The sequence below is a fragment of the Anoplopoma fimbria genome, unplaced genomic scaffold (assembly GCF_027596085.1).
Source record: "Anoplopoma fimbria isolate UVic2021 breed Golden Eagle Sablefish unplaced genomic scaffold, Afim_UVic_2022 Un_contig_13601_pilon_pilon, whole genome shotgun sequence".
Classification (NCBI taxonomy): domain Eukaryota; kingdom Metazoa; phylum Chordata; class Actinopteri; order Perciformes; family Anoplopomatidae; genus Anoplopoma; species Anoplopoma fimbria.
In genome coordinates this window covers 13,747-31,596 of record NW_026554406.1, presented here as the reverse complement: position 1 = coordinate 31,596, position 17,850 = coordinate 13,747, and the positions used below count along the sequence as shown (strand labels likewise).

General features: G+C 41.0%; 1 protein-coding gene across 1 annotated transcript; it reads right to left on the bottom strand.

Annotated features, from left to right (window-relative positions):
- Positions 1-550: 550 nt before the first annotated feature.
- On the bottom strand, positions 551-13,913 carry LOC129088604 (dapper homolog 3-like). Its single transcript, XM_054595947.1, has 3 exons — positions 13,839-13,913; positions 3,312-3,441; positions 551-2,152 (listed from the first exon to the last, which is right to left on the bottom strand). Exons 2-3 carry the CDS (start codon positions 3,412-3,414, stop codon positions 603-605), a joined length of 1,653 nt encoding a protein of 550 aa, XP_054451922.1. The 5' UTR covers positions 3,415-3,441; positions 13,839-13,913; the 3' UTR covers positions 551-602.
- Between the last annotated feature and the right edge of the window lie 3,937 nt (positions 13,914-17,850).

The window sequence follows — 17,850 nt, the reverse complement described above, 5'->3', positions numbered from 1 at the left end:
AATAACAGGTATGCATCGTTTTAGTAACAAAACAACCCTAATATAAGGACCAAACTGTAGTCTGTGTCAGCATTGTAGGCTACTATATTTCAATCAATAAGTTTTAAACATATGAATAAGCCACAAAAGTATAGGATAAGAGTAAGGGAATGTTCTTGCATAAGGCCAATTTCCCTTACAATGGTAGGTTTATTAGAGTCATGAAATATGGCTCTCTGTGACCTCAAAGAAAATGCCAGCATGGAATATGATATACCCTATCAGTAGCTGTGTGCAAGTTGAGGGTGAGGATATTTAGTGGCCAATGTGGCCAATTATGGTATCCTATATATAAAACATGAGTCATCCATATAAGACTTTCAGTAAAATGTAATACTTCATATACAATTTGACATCCCATTTTTGAAACAGCAACTAATATGGTGATGCCTATTTCCTTCATTACTTGTAAAGACTTATCTCAAGCCATCCAATCAATTATTTCAACCAAGAACATAAAACTTTCATATACACATTGATTTTTATAATCACTGTAGTTTGTGGTCTATTGTTCTACGTAGTCCAAAGATCTGCTGTCAGTTTTAGTATGGCCAGTTTCCACTTTATACAGTGGTCATTACTTTCAGTGAACCAGTGCGGAAGCGCAGGATCTTCTTCTTAAGAGCATGTGAAGCCTTAATCTTGACAAAAGCCTTGGGGTGCAGAGGTGGCCCAGGTGGGGCAGAAGGTGAAGGGAGGGAGAGTTGTGGGGGTAGTTGCTGGGGCCAAACAAGACCACCACTCTCATCTGAATCACTGGACAAAGAGCTGGAGTCTGGAGAGTCAGCTTCGCTCATGCTTGACTCAGACTCACCCTGACGTAAGCTAGGGTATTCCTCATTAGGTTGACAAATTGGCACTTGTTCCCTCTCTAACTGGTACTCCATGTGCTGATGATGGTGGGAGTGGTGATAGTTTATGTAGGCATGTGATGTATGTGTATGGCGATATTTGTGTGTGCGCCTTGCACAATGGTCTCTTTGGTTTGAAGCTGAAGAGCCTCGCATGGTTGCCTGCATTGGTGGCTGGACAGTCTCATCTTGACTGAGCTCCAGGGTGGATTGCCAGGGCCGACAGCTACCACCTCCTTGCTGTTGTTTCTTGCTCCTGGATTGACTACTACGGCTTCCCCTTCCACCGCTTCCACTTCCTCCACCATCTCTCTCCACTGTATTGTACTTGCGATCTGGAGCCCTTTGCAGGCTATTCTCTGACTGAGACCTACATGCCTTCTTCCCTGGCTTCCTGCTAGCACCATTTCTGTCTTCATTTGAGTGACACTTCTTTGGCCCCCCTCGGGATCTTGAAGGTTGGATCTGAGGTGCTGTGGGCTGCTGCTCTTGATGATGATGGTTTCTTTCTGGCAAATATCTGGTTCGGTTCGGCACCCCAGGCCCCTTGTAGGGGTCGGAGTGGTGATGGGCATAAGCTCTGGTGAAGGCTCGGCCAGGCTGGGCTGGAATATACTCTGCTTTGACCAGCTGCTCTTCAGGTGAAAGTGGTTGGTGAGGCTTTGACAGAGCTGGATGCGAAGGGTAATTGTGGAAATGTTGAGGTGTATCAAACTCGCCATTACTTGAGTCTGGGTGGGCTTTCAGCACTCTGTAAGATGCATAGTCCTCCAATGTTGAACGGGAGGTGTTCATCTGCCTGGGCCTGTGATGAAGCACTGGTTGATGTTGGATACTTTGCTGGAGATTGTGGTGGTACAGAGGTGGGACATCTTCAGTAAACCCTGTCCCTAGATAAGGGTCCTGATCAAGGTTATGGGGAGCCTCTGGAGCCGTTCCCTCTGAACCCTGGGATCGAGTAGAGATCTCTTGAACAGACACCTGTTTTGGTGAATGTTGCTTCTCCATGCGGCATATACTACTCTGCCTCACCACACTGACAGCTCGGGCATCATGTACCAGGCTGGTACGTAGCTTTGAAGAGTGTGTGGGTACAGCTCGACGTTGGATCAACCCAAATATATAAGTCTTAACTTTGTGGGCTTGTTGAGAATACTCCTGACTGGGGTCAACGTCCCTCATCTCCCCCAAAGCATCAGTAACCTTGGCCCATCTTGTTGGGTCTGTTTCTCCTGTCTCTGTCTTCCCTGTCCCATCAGATGCTGAGAGGAAACAAAGAACCAAAGGTTGGTAATTTGATTCAAGAAATCCATTTTTCCTGGCTACAAGGACCTCTTCTAACAAATACAGTTAAGGCAAGGAAAGTGATCAGACTCATTCTTGCTGTTTCCAAGTACAATTATTCCCCTTTGGATGTACAAAACACATTCTGAGTCTACAAATCTTGCCTATTTCCAAAGAAAAGAAACAGATTGTGCATTAATGCAACACCAGAGTTTCCCCACACATAGACTTTACTTTGGCAAGCCAAATGGTCGCAAGATGGGTCGCAAAAGTATATTTGGCGACCAATCTTGCATTTCTTTTTGTATTCTTCTGTTCCTTAGATCCTTGTGATCGATTAACTTGGCGGAGGGAGCCCTCTGCCGGCATAGACTTGATCTCTCTGCCGTGTGAAGTGCTGCTGCGCTCCACTCATGAAGAGCTCAGAAAAAGAGCAAAGGTAGAATTCTGTGAGAAACTAGACATATACACTGCACATATACAGCTAAAATAACTACAACTTTTAAAAACCTACTTTGATAACACTGACATTGTCAAGAGAAGTTAACCTTAATATCTTACATCCAACAATAACAACACACCTTTGGAAAGAAATTGTTTGAAGTGCAACAGACATGACTGTTTGTCATTTTAAATCCCAATATGCTCAAATTGGTCTCTACTCTGCCTTATAAACATGAAGTATGGGCTCAGATGTGGTGACACTTCAATGATGAAGGATGTTTGGCCACTGAGGATATGAATAGATCTGTTTGCTTGATGTTTGTTTGCCAGACCCTAAACCTTAATGACCTTAATGAATGTATAAATTGATATTGATAATGCTTGTGTGTCACATGGTGGAGGTTTTGGAGCAACTAAAGCACACAATATCTAATTCTCCTTTCATGCAGTATGGACCTCATCCAGACTTTTAAATTAAGTCAGTATTAGAAAAAATTTAATCTGTGATTAATCCATTAAATCGCTGGAGGAGATTTATTAAGTATTAGTTTTGTAGAAAATTGAGATGTATAACAATTAAAAAGAACTGAAACCTTTTTTTTGGTAAAAACAATTTACATTGTGTTCTTAATATTTGCATTTGCTTTGCAGTGGAATTCTCTATTTCAGAGGAAGCAAAGTTGATTATTTTACCTGAAATTAGTTGGCCGTCCTCTAGATCAGATGGAGTATCCACTGATTGGACCTCAGTGTTCACCTTCAGCTCTGCCACTTGCTGTTCCAAAGACACCTTCATACAACAGGGCGTACACTGGGGACTGCTCTGAAATACACACAGTGATACATAGTCAGTCACCAAATTGTACTTAACAATAATATTCTCAAAAGCAAAAGCAAAACACTCTACCAAGCGTGCAAACAAAACACGTTATTGTTCTGATTTGTCCCCTGCAGTTTGCCTACCGGGCAAACAGGTCGGGGGATGATGCAGTAAACATGGCACTGCACTACTTGCTGCAACACCTCGAATCCCCAGGGTCAAACGCAAGGGTTCTGTTTGTGGACTTTAGCTCGGTGTTCAACAGCATCATCCCAGAAGTACTCTGTTTCAAACTCTCCCAGCTCACTGTGCCAGCCCCCACCTGTCAATGGATCACGAACTTCCTGACAGACAGGCAGCAGCAGGTGAGGCTGGGAAAAATCACAACCAGCACCTGGACTATCAGCACTGGCGCCCTCCAGGTATGTGTGCTCTCCCCACTGCTCTTCTCCCTCTACACCAACTTTAGGAGGAGCCCTCCAACACTGCCCCCCCTCACCATAATAAACAGCACTGTGTCGGCTGCGGAGTCCTTCAAGTTTTTGGGATCCACACTATCTCAGGACCTAAAGTGGGCCTCCAACGTCGACACCATCAGGAAAAAGGCCCAGCAGAGGTTGTACTTCCTACGTCAGCTCAGGGAGTACAACCTGCCCAGGAGCTGCTGACTCAGTTCTACTCCGCCATCATCCACCAGTGATGTCTGGTTTGGATCGGCCACCAAACAGGACAGGAACAGACTACAACGGACAGGTCTGCAGAGAGACTCATTGGTGCCAGCCTGCCCTCCATACAGGACTTGTACATTTCCAGAGTCAGGAAACATCTCTGCAGACCCATCACACCCTGGGTACAATCAATTCCAACTCCTCCCCTCTGGCAGGAGGGGAGTGCTACAGAGCACTGTACGCCAAAACTACCAGACACCAGAACAGCTTTTGTCCCATGGCCGTCACTCTCATGAACAATTAATTATTCATCCTCTGTCTGGTACAAATCCATGTGCAATAACCCGGTAACTTTAAATTCAAATTGTTTGTAAAATAAGTATTGAACACGTCACCATTTTTCTCAGTAAATATATTTCTAAAGGTGCTATTGACATGAAATGTTCACCAGATGTCAGTAACAACCCAAGTAATCCATACATACAAAGAAAACCAAACAAATAAGTTCAGAAATTAAGTTATGTGTAATAAAATGGAATGACACAGGGAAAAAGTATTTAACACGTTTATTTAATACTTCGTACAAAAGCCTTTGTTGTTAATGACAGCTTCAAGACGCCTCCTGTATGGAGAAACTAGTCGCATGCATTGCTCAGGTGTGATTTTGGCCCATTCTTCCACACAAACAGTCTTCAAATCTTGAAGGTTCCGTGGGCCTCTTCTATGAACTCTGATCTGTAGTTCTTTCCATAGATTTTCTATTGGATTCAAGTCAGGTGATTGGCTGGGCCATTCTAGCAGCTTTATTTTCTTTCTCTGAAACCAATTGAGAGTTTCCTTGGCTGTGTGTTTGGGATCATTGTCTTGCTTAAATGTCCACCCTCGTTTCATCTTCATCATCCTGGTAGATGGCAGCAGATTTTTATCAAGAATGTCTCAGTACAGTTTGCCAGTGCAGTATGCCCCACCCCATGATGTTCCCACTTCCAAACTTCACTGTTGGTATGGTGTTTTTGGGGTGATGTGCAGTGCCATTTGACCTCCAAACATGGCGTGTATTATGGCATCCAAAGAGTTCAATTTTGCTCTCATCTGACCAGACTATATCCTCCCAGTATTTCACAGGCTTGTCTAAATGTTGTGCATCAAACTTTAAACGAGCTTCAACATGCTTTTTCTTCAGCAATGGAGTCTTGCGTGGTGAGCGTGCATACAGGCCACGGCGGTTGAGTGCATTACTTATTGTTTTCTTTGAAACAATTGTACCTGCTAATTCCAGGTCTTTCTGAAGCTCTCCATAAGTGGTCCTTGGCTCTTCTGATAATTATTTTCGCTCCTCTGTCAGAAATCTTGCAAGGAGCACCTGGTCGTGGCCGGTTTATGGTGAATGATGTTCTTTCCACTTCCGGATTATGGCCCCAACAGTGCTCACTGGAACATTCAGAAGTTTAGAAATCCTTCTGTAACCAATGCCATCAGTATGTTTTGCAACAATAACGTTGCAAAGGTCTTGAGAGAGCTCTTTGCTCTTACCCATCATGAGATGTTTCTTGTGTGACACCTTGGTAATGAGACACCTTTTTATAGGCCATCAGTTGTTTTCTCCGGCCCTTGGGGAGCAGCGTTTAGGGAATGGTATAGAGCTGGGGTGGAATGTGTTAAAAATCTGTTTAAAGATGGTGTATTTATGTCTGCTGCTCAGCTGGAGAAGGAATATGGAATCCCCTTAAGGACTAACTACTTCAGATACTTTCAGATTCGAGATTTTGTGAGAAAGACATTCTCCTCATCCCTTGAATTACCACAGAGTGGGTGGATAGATGGGCTATTGGACATGGACCCGACTCTTAAAGGGACAGTTTCTATGCTTTATGTGAATATCCAGAGGGTGGCTTCCCCATCCCTTGATTACATAAAAAGGAAATGGGAGGAAGAATTAGAGTTGGACATATCGGACGATGAATGGAGATGGGCAGTAGAACTAATACATTCTTCTTCTATATGTGTTAGACATGGATTAATACAGTTTAAGGTGTTACACAGACTTCATTTCACGAGGGACAAACTGGCAAGAATTTACCAGGAGCTGATCCGACTTGCCCTAGATGTAAACAGGTGCCAGCCAACATATGCCATATGTTCTGGTCTTGTCCCAGGCTCAATGAGTTTTGGACCAAAATTTTTGAAACCTTCTCATCCATCTACGACAAAAATATAGAGCCCGGTCCTCTGGCAGCCATTTTTGGTGTGGCACCAGGGGAAACTCAATTAAATATTGCTCAAAGGAAAGCAATAGCATTCTCTTCATTGTTGGCCAGGAGACTGATCTTATTTAACTGGATAAAGGCAGCACCGCCAACACACAAACGGTGGGTAGAGGAGGTGATGGCACACCTAAAATTAGAACATCTTAGATTTACTTTGCAGGGCAACACTAAGAGATATTCTAAGGTCTGGCAGCCTTTTATTTCCTATTTTGAACGTGAGTTTTCATCTGCTCCAACATAATTGGCAGCTTCTGAATCCCCCCCCCCCCCCCTTTTTTTTTTATTTTTTTATTTTATTTTATTTTTTATTTTATTTTTTATTTTTATTACTATTATTGTTGTCATTTCTATTTATGTATTTATTTTTAACCCGAGAGTGTCTGGACTACACGGGTGGTGGGTATGTCTGATGTCTAGTAGTAGGATCTGTCTTGTTATTGTTCTGTCTGTGTACTGTCCTGTACTTGTGATGTATGTTTTGAGTCCTACTATTTTGTTTTGTATGAGATGTCTGATGTTTGAATATGAAAATCAATAAAAAACACTTTGATTATTATTATTTATAGGCCATCAGTTGGGACTGAACCATCTGATATTAATTTGCACTGACAAGGGGCAGGATTGCTTTCTAATTACTGATAGATTTCAGCTGGTGTCTTGGCTTTCCATGCCTTTTGGCACCTCCCTTTCTTAGTGTGTTCAATACTTTTTCCCTCTGTCATTCCATTTTATTACACAAAACTTAATTTCTGAACTTATTTGTTTGGTTTTATTTGTATGTATGGATTACTTGGGTTGTTACCGACATCTGGTGAAAATGTCATGTCAATAGCACCTTTAGAAATATATTTACTGAGAAAAATGGTGACGTGTTCAATACTTATTTTACCCGCTGTATTTATTCAAGCAGCCTTGCACTCTGCATATATGCACTTTTATCTACACTTCATTGTCGTTTTTTGTGTTTTTATGTTCATATATATACTTTTGTATTTTTTTATTTCTGTGTACAAAATAGTTAATGTTTATCCTTTTTTCTTCTTGGACCTCCTTGATTTTTTGTTTATTTGTCTGTTTCTGTGTATTAGTGAGCGTAAGTAACCGGAGTCAAATTCCATGTATGCGTACGCATACCTGGCCAATAAAGCTGATTTTAATTCTGATTCTGATTTGCTATGTGGCTGCACAATCTCCGCTCTCATTTTTCACCTTCACTTTCATGAAAGCGGAGAAAGCTGGTTCTTGTTCACGTTAGTGAACAAGAACCAGCTTTTGACTCACTTTTGTATGACATTTTATGAACATTTTCTGTACAAAAGGGATTAAACTTATTATATACCCTTATAGTATACCGTTTTGAGATAACAAATACACTACACTGAAGGGTCATCATCATGGTGTACACTAAATGTGATAGTGATTTTGGCATTCATATTATCGTGATTTTACGAGTGGAAACTGGACGTTTTCCAAAGATCTGTGCATTATTTTAACTCAACCAAAACACCAAACTCAGCCGATGACACTATACAGTAACTTACTGAAAATTACTTTATGAATTTATGAAGTTTCTTTCACTTTTTGAGGGTAACTCCCTCAAATCTACAACCCAAACTGCATCATGACAAATACGTGAATACACATCCATTTGGAGTGTGAATGTCAAATCACTGTCCCTTTCCCAAGATGATTGGTAGAGACACAGAGAGCAAGAACCTTCACATCCACAGACAGCTATTGCCACAAGCACATATTAACAAAAAACAGTGCACAGAGACAGAGAAAGGAAATCAACATCACTACGGAGAAATATTGGTTCTAAAACACTCCCATTCATGAAACCTTTCACTGGATGAATTAAATTAAAGTTTACCATCCATTATATAAAAAATACTAGCAGCAAATTCCCAAAACTACTGCAGTTTTGGGAATTTGCTGCTATCTGGATCAAATCAGTCTGTTGTAAAGCTTTTTGTATGTATGCAAATAATAATAATAACTAAGAGGCCGCGAACACCTGCAACAATCAGACACTGTGTCCACGACGCGAAATGCAGAAAATTGACCATTTACTGTGTCGCCCCCTAGTGGTAGAATGGAATGAAAATCTCATGGTAAGTAACTGGATGCTGTATCGACATACGCTACAAATTCCGTGGTTATAGGTCAAATGGTATTTATGTTATGTGTATTGATGTAGGAAGCCACGCCCCTATCAAGTTCATTGGTCCATATCTTCTAAATGAAACGAGATATCAACAAGGTTTTGCTAACTTTTGATGATGACATTGTTCAGTTAAGGATCCACGTGAAATTTGGTGGCAATCGGACTGAGCATTCAGGAGGAATTTGCAAAAATGTGCTTTTTACAAAATTCAAAATGGCGGAAAATTTCGGTAGGCGGAGCTTATGTATTTTTGATAGAACTCATTCAGTTGAATGTGTGTGTAAAATTTCAAGTCAATCGGACATTATGGGCGAGGGGCGTGGCTTATAGAGCTGTAGGAGGCACTAGCGAGCCAATTGGTCCGACCTCATCCACCCCAAAAAGCTTGCTATTTTCGCAAGTCAGATTGATTTGCAAATTTTCAAGCGTGTACGTTTATCCCAAGCACCTCTTTTCCCTGTTGAAAGAGGGCAAAAAAGAATAATAAGAATAATTAAAGCTGCAAGCAGCGATGATCGGGCCCTTGCACTGCGCGCGCGCCGGGGTACCGTCAGGACACGGGCTCAAGAGGCCGCGAACACCTGCGACAATCGGACACCGCATCCAATAGTTAGATGCCTAAAAATACAGAAATTGAACAAATTACTGTAGCGGCCCCTATTGGATGAATGCAATGAAAATTTCAGGGTTTGTTACAGGATGCGATTTTTTGTACGTCCTATCATGTTACATATACCATTCACGCAGCTAGGTGTAACTCAGCGTTGGGGATAGTCAAAAGGGGGCGCTAGCGAGCCAATTGCTCCAACCTCAGCCCGAAACCCCAAAAATCTTGCTATTTTCGCCGAGTCAGATTTATTTGCAAAACTTCAAGAGTGTACGTTTATCCCAAGCACCTATTTTCCCTGTTGAAAGATGCCAAATACATTCAAAGAACAATAGGTCCTACGCTCTGACTACGTCAGTGCTCGGGCCCTAATAATAAGAAACACTACAGTTTCAAGAGGGCCTTTGCAAACCGACGATGTCGGTGCTCGGGCCCTAATAATAAGAAACATTTGAAGAACAATAGGTCCTACGCTCTGACTACGTCAGTTCTCGGGCTCTAATAAAAAACATTACAGTTTCAAGAGGGCCTTCGCGGCCCGACGTTGTCAGTGCTCGGGCCCTAATAATAACTTTATTTATATAGCACCTTTAAAAATAAAGTTTACAAAGTGCTTTGATAGACAAAGCAGAAAAAGCCAGGCAATAAAACAACAGAAAGCTCAACAATGAGGCCCAAACCAACATAAGACAGTACAATATTTAACACTGTCAAACCAATCAATACGATAGAAATTTACTTAAAAATAAAATAAATAAAATATATTTAAATAATTTTGTAAAATAAAGCATTAAAGCGACAACATCACATAAAAGCCAGTCTGTAAAAATGGGTTTTAAGAAGTGATTTAAAAAAGATCACTGATTCTGCAAGCCTTAAATCAGAGCCATGAAGAAGTCAAAACATGGTTTTCTTTCTTCTTTCTTTTCCAGCAGCTATATGTCAGGGGGAAAACCAGATGCAATTAGTTATGATCTTTCTTCATCATCTAATCCCCCAATTTTTGTCAAAAGACAGAACATCAGCTAGAGCTAGAGCTTAAACAACTGCTCTTTGGTTTCCGTTGGGTATGTTCTAAATATTTTACTATGGGAGCGGAGGGGGATGGCAAATCACATCAGTTGCTTTTGACAAAACTCAGATATACTGAATACATTTAGTATTCAGTATATTTACAAAACCAATGAATCAAAATATGTATTCTTATTTTCTCACAAAATCAACTACTATTACTATTTCTTAGGTAATTTTCCCATAAATATTTTGGTTGATGTCCTAGGGGTGGAAGGCTGGATGGTGACATGTAGTGTTTTGCATGGTCGGAATGCTAGAAAAGCGCTACATAAGTAGAGTCCATTTCCTATGGACTTATCCTGGCATTGTTGATTTTAATTAACATGACTTTGTAAGTGATTTTTTAATTCGCCCTTTACTCTTTCTCCAACTTTCAATATAGCTTAAACTAAAGACTTGAGTCTTGGTTAATCTCTTAGAACAACACTTCTTCATGTCATGTTCTCGCTGTAAATCAACTCAGCTGATTTTCCACCAAATCTGATCTGATTCACATTAATAATACAGAGGAGAGGCCAGTAGGCCTCTCCTCTGTATTATTCCTGGACACCTCCTGGACACCTCCCTTAATTGGGAAGAGTTGTAAAACAATGCTGGGGATGGGACTTCTGGAATACATTCCTAAGCCTGCTGACTCCGCAACCTGGCCCTGGATAAGCAGAAATGTTTGTTTTTTCCTAAACAAGTGTTTTGTTTGAATTCACAGCATTAACTATTTTCTGGGACTATAGTGGAGTGTAATGGTGCCAAGTGGTCAGTATGTGACAGGTTGGGAGAGAACGTGTTGGCCATCAGCATTATCTTAAGATTGAGGAAATCATTATTTGCAAGCTAAGTGGTAATATCTTTTCAGTAAGTATTAAGCTTGGTCTGGTGTGACGTTCGTTAATGCTAACATGGAGTATTAGTTAATATTTTCACTGGCTGTAACAAGGATGATGAATGTATGTATATATATATATATATATATATATATATATATATATATAAAATAAGTATTGAACACGTCATCATTTTTCTCAGTAAATATATTTCTAAAGGTGCTATTGACATGAAATTTCCACCAGATATTGGTAACAACCCAAGTAATCCATACATACAAAGAAAACAAAACAAATAAGTTCAGAAATTAAGTTATATGTAATAAAATGGAATGACAGGGAAAAAGTATTGAACACATGAAGAAAGGGAGGTGCAAAAAGGCATGGAAAGCCAAGACACCAGCTGAAATCTATCAGTAATTAGAAAGCAATCCTGCCCCTTGTCAGTGCAAATTAATATCAGCTGGTTCAGTCCCAACTGATGGCCTATAAAAAGGTGTCTCATTACCAAGGTGTCACACAAGAAACATCTCATGATGGGTAAAAGCAAAGAGCTCTCTCAAGACCTTCGCAACCTTATTGTTGCAAAACATACTGATGGCATTGGTTACAGAAGGATTTCTAAACTTCTGAATGTTCCAGTGAGCACTGGGGCCATAATCCGGAAGTGGAAAGAACATAATTTCACCATAAACCGGCCACGACCAGGTGCTCCTCGCAAGATTTCTGACAGAGGAGTGAAAAGAATTATCAGAAGAGTTGTCCAAGAGCCAAGGACCACTTGTGGAGAGCTTCAGAAAGACCTGGAATTAGCAGGTGCAATTGTTTTAAAGAAAACAATAAGTAATGCACTCAACCGCCGTGGCCTGTATGCACGCTCACCACGCAAGACTCCATTGCTGAAGAAAGAGCATGTTGAAGCTCGTTTAAAGTTTGATGCACAACATTTAGACAAGCCTGTGAAATACTGGGAGAATATAGTCTGGTCAGATGAGAGCAAAATTGAACTCTTTGGATGCCATAATACACACCATGTTTGGAGGTCAAATGGCACTGCACATCACCCCAAAAGTTTGGAGGTGGGAACATCATGGTATGGGGCTGTTTTTCAGCATACGGCACTGGCAAACTTCATATAATTGAAGGAAGGATGAATGGAAAAATGTACCAAGACATTCTTGATAAAAATCTGCTGCCATCTACCAGGATGATGAAGATGAAACGAGGGTGGACATTTAAGCAAGACAATGATCCCAAACACACAGCCAAGGAAACTCTCAATTGGTTTCAGAGAAAGAAAATAAAGCTGCTAGAATGGCCCAGCCAATCACCTGACTTGAATCCAATAGAAAATCTATGGAAAGAACTAAAGATCAGAGTTCATAGAAGAGGCCCACGGAACCTTCAAGATTTGAAGACTGTTTGTGTGGAAGAATGGGCCAAAATCACACCTGAGCAATGCATGCGACTAGTTTCTCCATACAGGAGGCGTCTTGAAGCTGTCATTACCAACAAAGGCTTTTGTACGAAGTATTAAATAAATTTCAGTAAGCGTGTTAAATACTTTTTCCCTGTGTCATTCCATTTTATTACACATAACTTCATTTCTGAACTTATTTGTTTGGTTTTCTTTGTATGTATGGATTACTTGGGTTGTTACCGACAGCTGGTGAACATTTCATGTCAATAGCACCTTTAGAAATATATTTACTGAGAAAAATGGTGACGTGTTCAATACTTATTTTACCCGCTATATATATATGCTGTATTGAAGAAGACATATTTCAAATATGATCACTTCGATTTATAGGTAACAAAAAGTAAAGATGGCGACAGCTGTAATCCAGGATGTCGATAGCGAAACGTCTTAAAATGCTTACAGGTATCAGGTACAATCATATACTGTATATCTGAAATCTATTTCTATTTAGAAAGTGCTTTCAAATATCAGACTTCTTCTATATAACTTGCAAAAGCCAAATCTTTTCAAAAGCTGTATCTGTCTGACCCACCTCAGTACATAAACATCACAAAACATAAATCTAAAGAGCATTACAAGTGTGCTGTAATCTACAAAAATAAGGCTTTCACATAGCAGCTCTAAGATATTCCTACAGAATTTGACACATTTATTAGTCTAGCAGATATAAAGGACTTTAGTTAATTAGTTTTATTTCCTTACTCATAGCTTGTCTACTCTTACTTGGTTAAAGTCATTGCATCTACAGAGAGAACACAATGTTTAAATTTCAGCCTGAATGCATGTTTTTTCAGCCCAACATTATTGAAACAAAGTAGCTTATTGATAGCGAGACCAATAAATAAGTGGACTGTTGAGAGAGTTTGAATGTTCCGCACGTGTGTTTGAGAGTTTGTTTGCAAACCTCCGCCCTCAGTGAAACACCAACAGAGAGGTGAGAAAGAGGAGAGAGAAGAGGGTTGACAGATAAAAGATAACTGTTAATGACAGCAAAATGCAGTTAAGACTCCCATTGAGCTGAATTTAAACCAAACTCCCAAGTATGTCCTGTCACTGCATAAATGCAGAATCGCTCAGGTTTTATTGGATGTACAGTGGGTACGGAAAGTATTCAGACCCCTTTAAATTTTTCACTCTTTGTTTCATTGCAGCCATTTGCTAAAAAAAATTCACATTAATGTACACTCAGCAACCCATCTTGACAGAAAAAAACAGAAATGTAGAACTTTTTGCAAATTTATTAAAAAAGAAAAACTGAAATATCACATGGTCATAAGTATTCAGACCCTTTGCTGTGACACTCATATTTAACTCACATGCTGTCCATTTCTTCTGATCCTCCTTGAGATGGTTCTACTCCTTCATTGGAGTCCAGCTGTGTTTAATTAAACTGATTGGACTTGATTAGGAAAGGCACACACCTGTCTATATAAGATCTTACAGCATCACAGTGCATGTCAGAACAAATGAGAATCATGAGGTCGAAGGAACTGCCCAAGGAGCTCAGAGACAGAATTGTGGCAAGGCACAGATCTGGCCAAGGTTACAAAAGAATTTCTGCAGCACTCAAGGTTCCTAAGAGCACAGTGGCCTCCATAATCCTTAAATGGAAGAAGTATGGGATGACCAAGACATATGAAAGCCTGCATAGAGTTTGCCAAAAAACACATGGAGGACTCCCAAACTATGAGAAATAAGATTCTCTGGTCTGATGAGACCAAGATTGAACTTTTTGGCGTTAATTCTAAGCGGTATGTGTGGAGAAAACCAGGCACTGCTCATCACCTGCCCAATACAATCCCAACAGTGAAACATGGTGGTGGCAGCATCATGCTATGGGGGTGTTTTTCAGCTGCAGGGACAGGACGACTGGTTGCAATTGAAGGAAAGATGAATGCGGCCAAGTACAGAGATATCCTGGAAGAAAACCTCCTCCAGAGTGCTCAGGACCTCAGACTGGGCCGAAGGTTCACCTTCCAACAAGACAATGACCCGAAGCACACAGCTAAAATAACAAAGGAGTGGCTTCGGAACAAGTCTGTGACCATTCTTGACTGGCCCAGCCAGAGCCCTGACCTAAACCCAATTGAGCATCTCTGGAGAGACCTGAAAATGGCTGTCCACCAACGTTCACCATCCAACCTGACAGAACTGGAGAGGATCTGCAAGGAAGAATGGCAGAGGATCCCCAAATCCAGGTGTGAGAAACTTGTTGCATCATTCCCAAGAAGACTCATGGCTGTACTAGCTCAAAAGGGTGCTTCTACTCAATACTGAGTAAAGGGTCTGAATACTTATGACCATGTGATATTTCAGTTTTTTTTTTTTTTATAAATTTGCAAAAAGTTCTACATTTCTGTTTTTTTCTGTCAAGATGGGTTGCTGAGTGTACATTAATGAGAAGAAAAAATTAACTTTTTCGATTTTAGCAAATGGCTGCAATGAAACAAAGGGTGAAAAATTTAAAGGGGTCTGAATACTTTCCGTACCCACTGTATCTTAGAATCAAGACATTTACACAACTCTAACATGCTGTATTTAATTGGTTACTTTGTTAGTGGAAGTTGCAGCTAAAATTATGTGTATCATGTGGTAAATCCTTCGCATGAGCTATGTTTACTTGAAGAAGATGTTTTACATAGTTAACACTCCATGAGTTTCAGGGTAAACTGTACTCAATATAGAATGTGTCAGAGCAATAACATTGAGAGTTCTTCCTAATCCACAGCAATGGTGTGTGCTGACCCAAGAAGTCTGTACGCCATGTTTTGTCATTTACAATGAGGACCATTGCAGAAATAAGCTTTTTCTTTTTGAATTGTATATTGGGAACTGGGCTGCACGGTGGTGTAGTGGTTAGCACTGTCGCCTCACAGCAAGAGGGGCCTGGGTTCAATTCCCGGGCTGGACAACCTTCTGTGTGGAGTTTGCATGTTCTCCCTGTGTCAGCGTGGGTTCTCTCCGGGTTCTCCGGCTTCCTCCCACAGTCCAAAGACATGCAGCTAAGATGCATTGAAGACTCTAAATTGCCCATAGGTGTGGATGTGAGTGTGAATGGTTGTTTGTCTCTATATGTCAACCCTGCGACAGACTGGCGACCTGTCCAGGGTGAACCCTGCCTTCGCCCATTGACAGCTGAGATCGGCTCCAGCACCCCTGCGACCCTTAACTGGATAAGCAGGTTATGGAAAATGGATGGATGGATGGATGGATGGATATTGGGAACTGAATGATTTTTGTCTTGGTTTACATATACAATCTTAACCTCTGACAAGAAATTTGAGAATGGTTTGTCATCAAAACTTACAATATTCTTTTTTTTTTTTTTACCGAAACATTTTGTTGGCAATAGGTGAGGCTCTGTGTCTAATGTGTTTGGGCTTGTTATTAATTTGTTGTGAATTGACTATTCAAATACACTGGGCATGCGTGTGCCGGTGTAAACAGGAAGTACATTGGTTGCTTGATTACAGATAATACAATTACACTACTCTTGAAATTCGTCATGCTTGATACTGAATACTTGAACTTCCTCTAAAATCTTCAAACAGATACCCCGTTCGTGGAAGTCTTTCGAAGTTTTATTTTTCAAGCTTTGTTACAACACTGCAGGTCTTACTCTATCTCTCCCACACAGACAGCACATTTACTTTAAATGAACAGTTTCTTAAACAAAGTTTACTAGATTATGGGTCCATACATTTGGTCAACACAAGTCTGTCAGAAGTCCGTTCCGTAGGGCTGATAACGCAGCTGGACACGCCGCTCGCTATCGCTCCAATAACAGCTGATTCCAGCTGAAGCCAAAGAACCGCAAAACCCCTCCGGGTTGCCATGCGTCACCTATGTTCCCCTGGGTCCTAAGTCCCAACATGCAAGGCTTCTTGTTGTTAATCAAGCATACCTTGAACATCTATGTACAAACATTTGTAAAAAATACCACATTATCCATGTTGAATTAACCTGGTAGTCGATCGGTATCAAGGCTGTTGTTGTTGTTCTCTTCCGGAAAAGGGTCACGTGGTAAGGGCAATCAGGAATCAGGAAAGGACATGTCGTAACTGCTAAGAACCAATCAAATAGCGAACGCGGGTGCCTACGTCATCGTTTTCGGACTGCTTCGTTTTCCGTCATCTACACTATCAGGAAAATGCGGCGTTTTCAAACTTATCCATCCTCGGGAGCGTTTTAGAACTCCTCCGTTTTCGGTGCCCTAAAATGCCATATAGTGTGGATGCTCGGTGCAAACGCAGCAAAAGATATTCAGATTCATTTGAAAACGGCTTAGTGTGGATGTGGCCTCAGTGAGGACCCCCCCAGGCCCATCCCTCTAACCCACTAGAAGCTTCAACATCTACAGACATACTACTGTGTTTGATCAACACAGCGAGGTGTGAAACGTAGGCAAAACACATCCATTACAGTTGAGTATGTTTGCATTGTCTTCAGTGACAAGTTGGTCACACGACTACAAAGGTCTCCACTGGACACAAACACACGCTGTTAACACATACATCACCATAAGTATACACATGCACTCAGTCCAGGAAAGCCACAGTGTTCAACTGTTGGCCACTGGGGCAATTGGTGGATTGATGCCTTGCTCAGGGGCAATTCAACAGCAGCTGTTGTGATAGCGGAGAGTGTTTCTGCTCACTCTCCTCATCATGTTTTTTCAGCTTCTCTGTTGTTTAAATAAGCAACTCCATATTCATATCCTGTGACACTAATCCTACCTCCATTTCCCCATTACTCTCAACCAACACATCCTTTATACCTCGTGCTGTTATTTAGATCACCATATTGCAATAACATTATATGTATGAACTTCTAGATCATCGCCGTGACCTGGCGTCAAAGTATCTATTTTTGGTAGGGTGGCCTGAGCAGACATCGGAGGAGCAGCTTGTCACAAAAATTAGATTTTCTGGTCTTTCTTAAAGGTCAGTCCACCTTCAGCGAGCCTGAGCAGAAGTTGTTGCTAACTTTGGGCCTTACCCCCTTCACTTTAATCAGCAGGTTGCAGGGGTGACACAGCAAAACTTAGTATGAGACTGTATATTTATGTTATTTCCTAATTTATGTCGTTTAATTTCAGCTCAGTGTGAGTCTCTCGCGTTTGGTTGTCGTCCGTGGTGCCTGGTGTTTCACTGCAAACAGTGTTTGTCGTGATCCGGATCGACCCGTCATAGCTCGGCACAAATGCACGAACCACATATTAATTACAGAGTTTACCTTAGACAATCACAGTGTCAAATAAAGTTTGACTGACGATCGTTAGCTGTCAATATTCAGTAAAATATGCGATCATGACATTGAAATGTATGC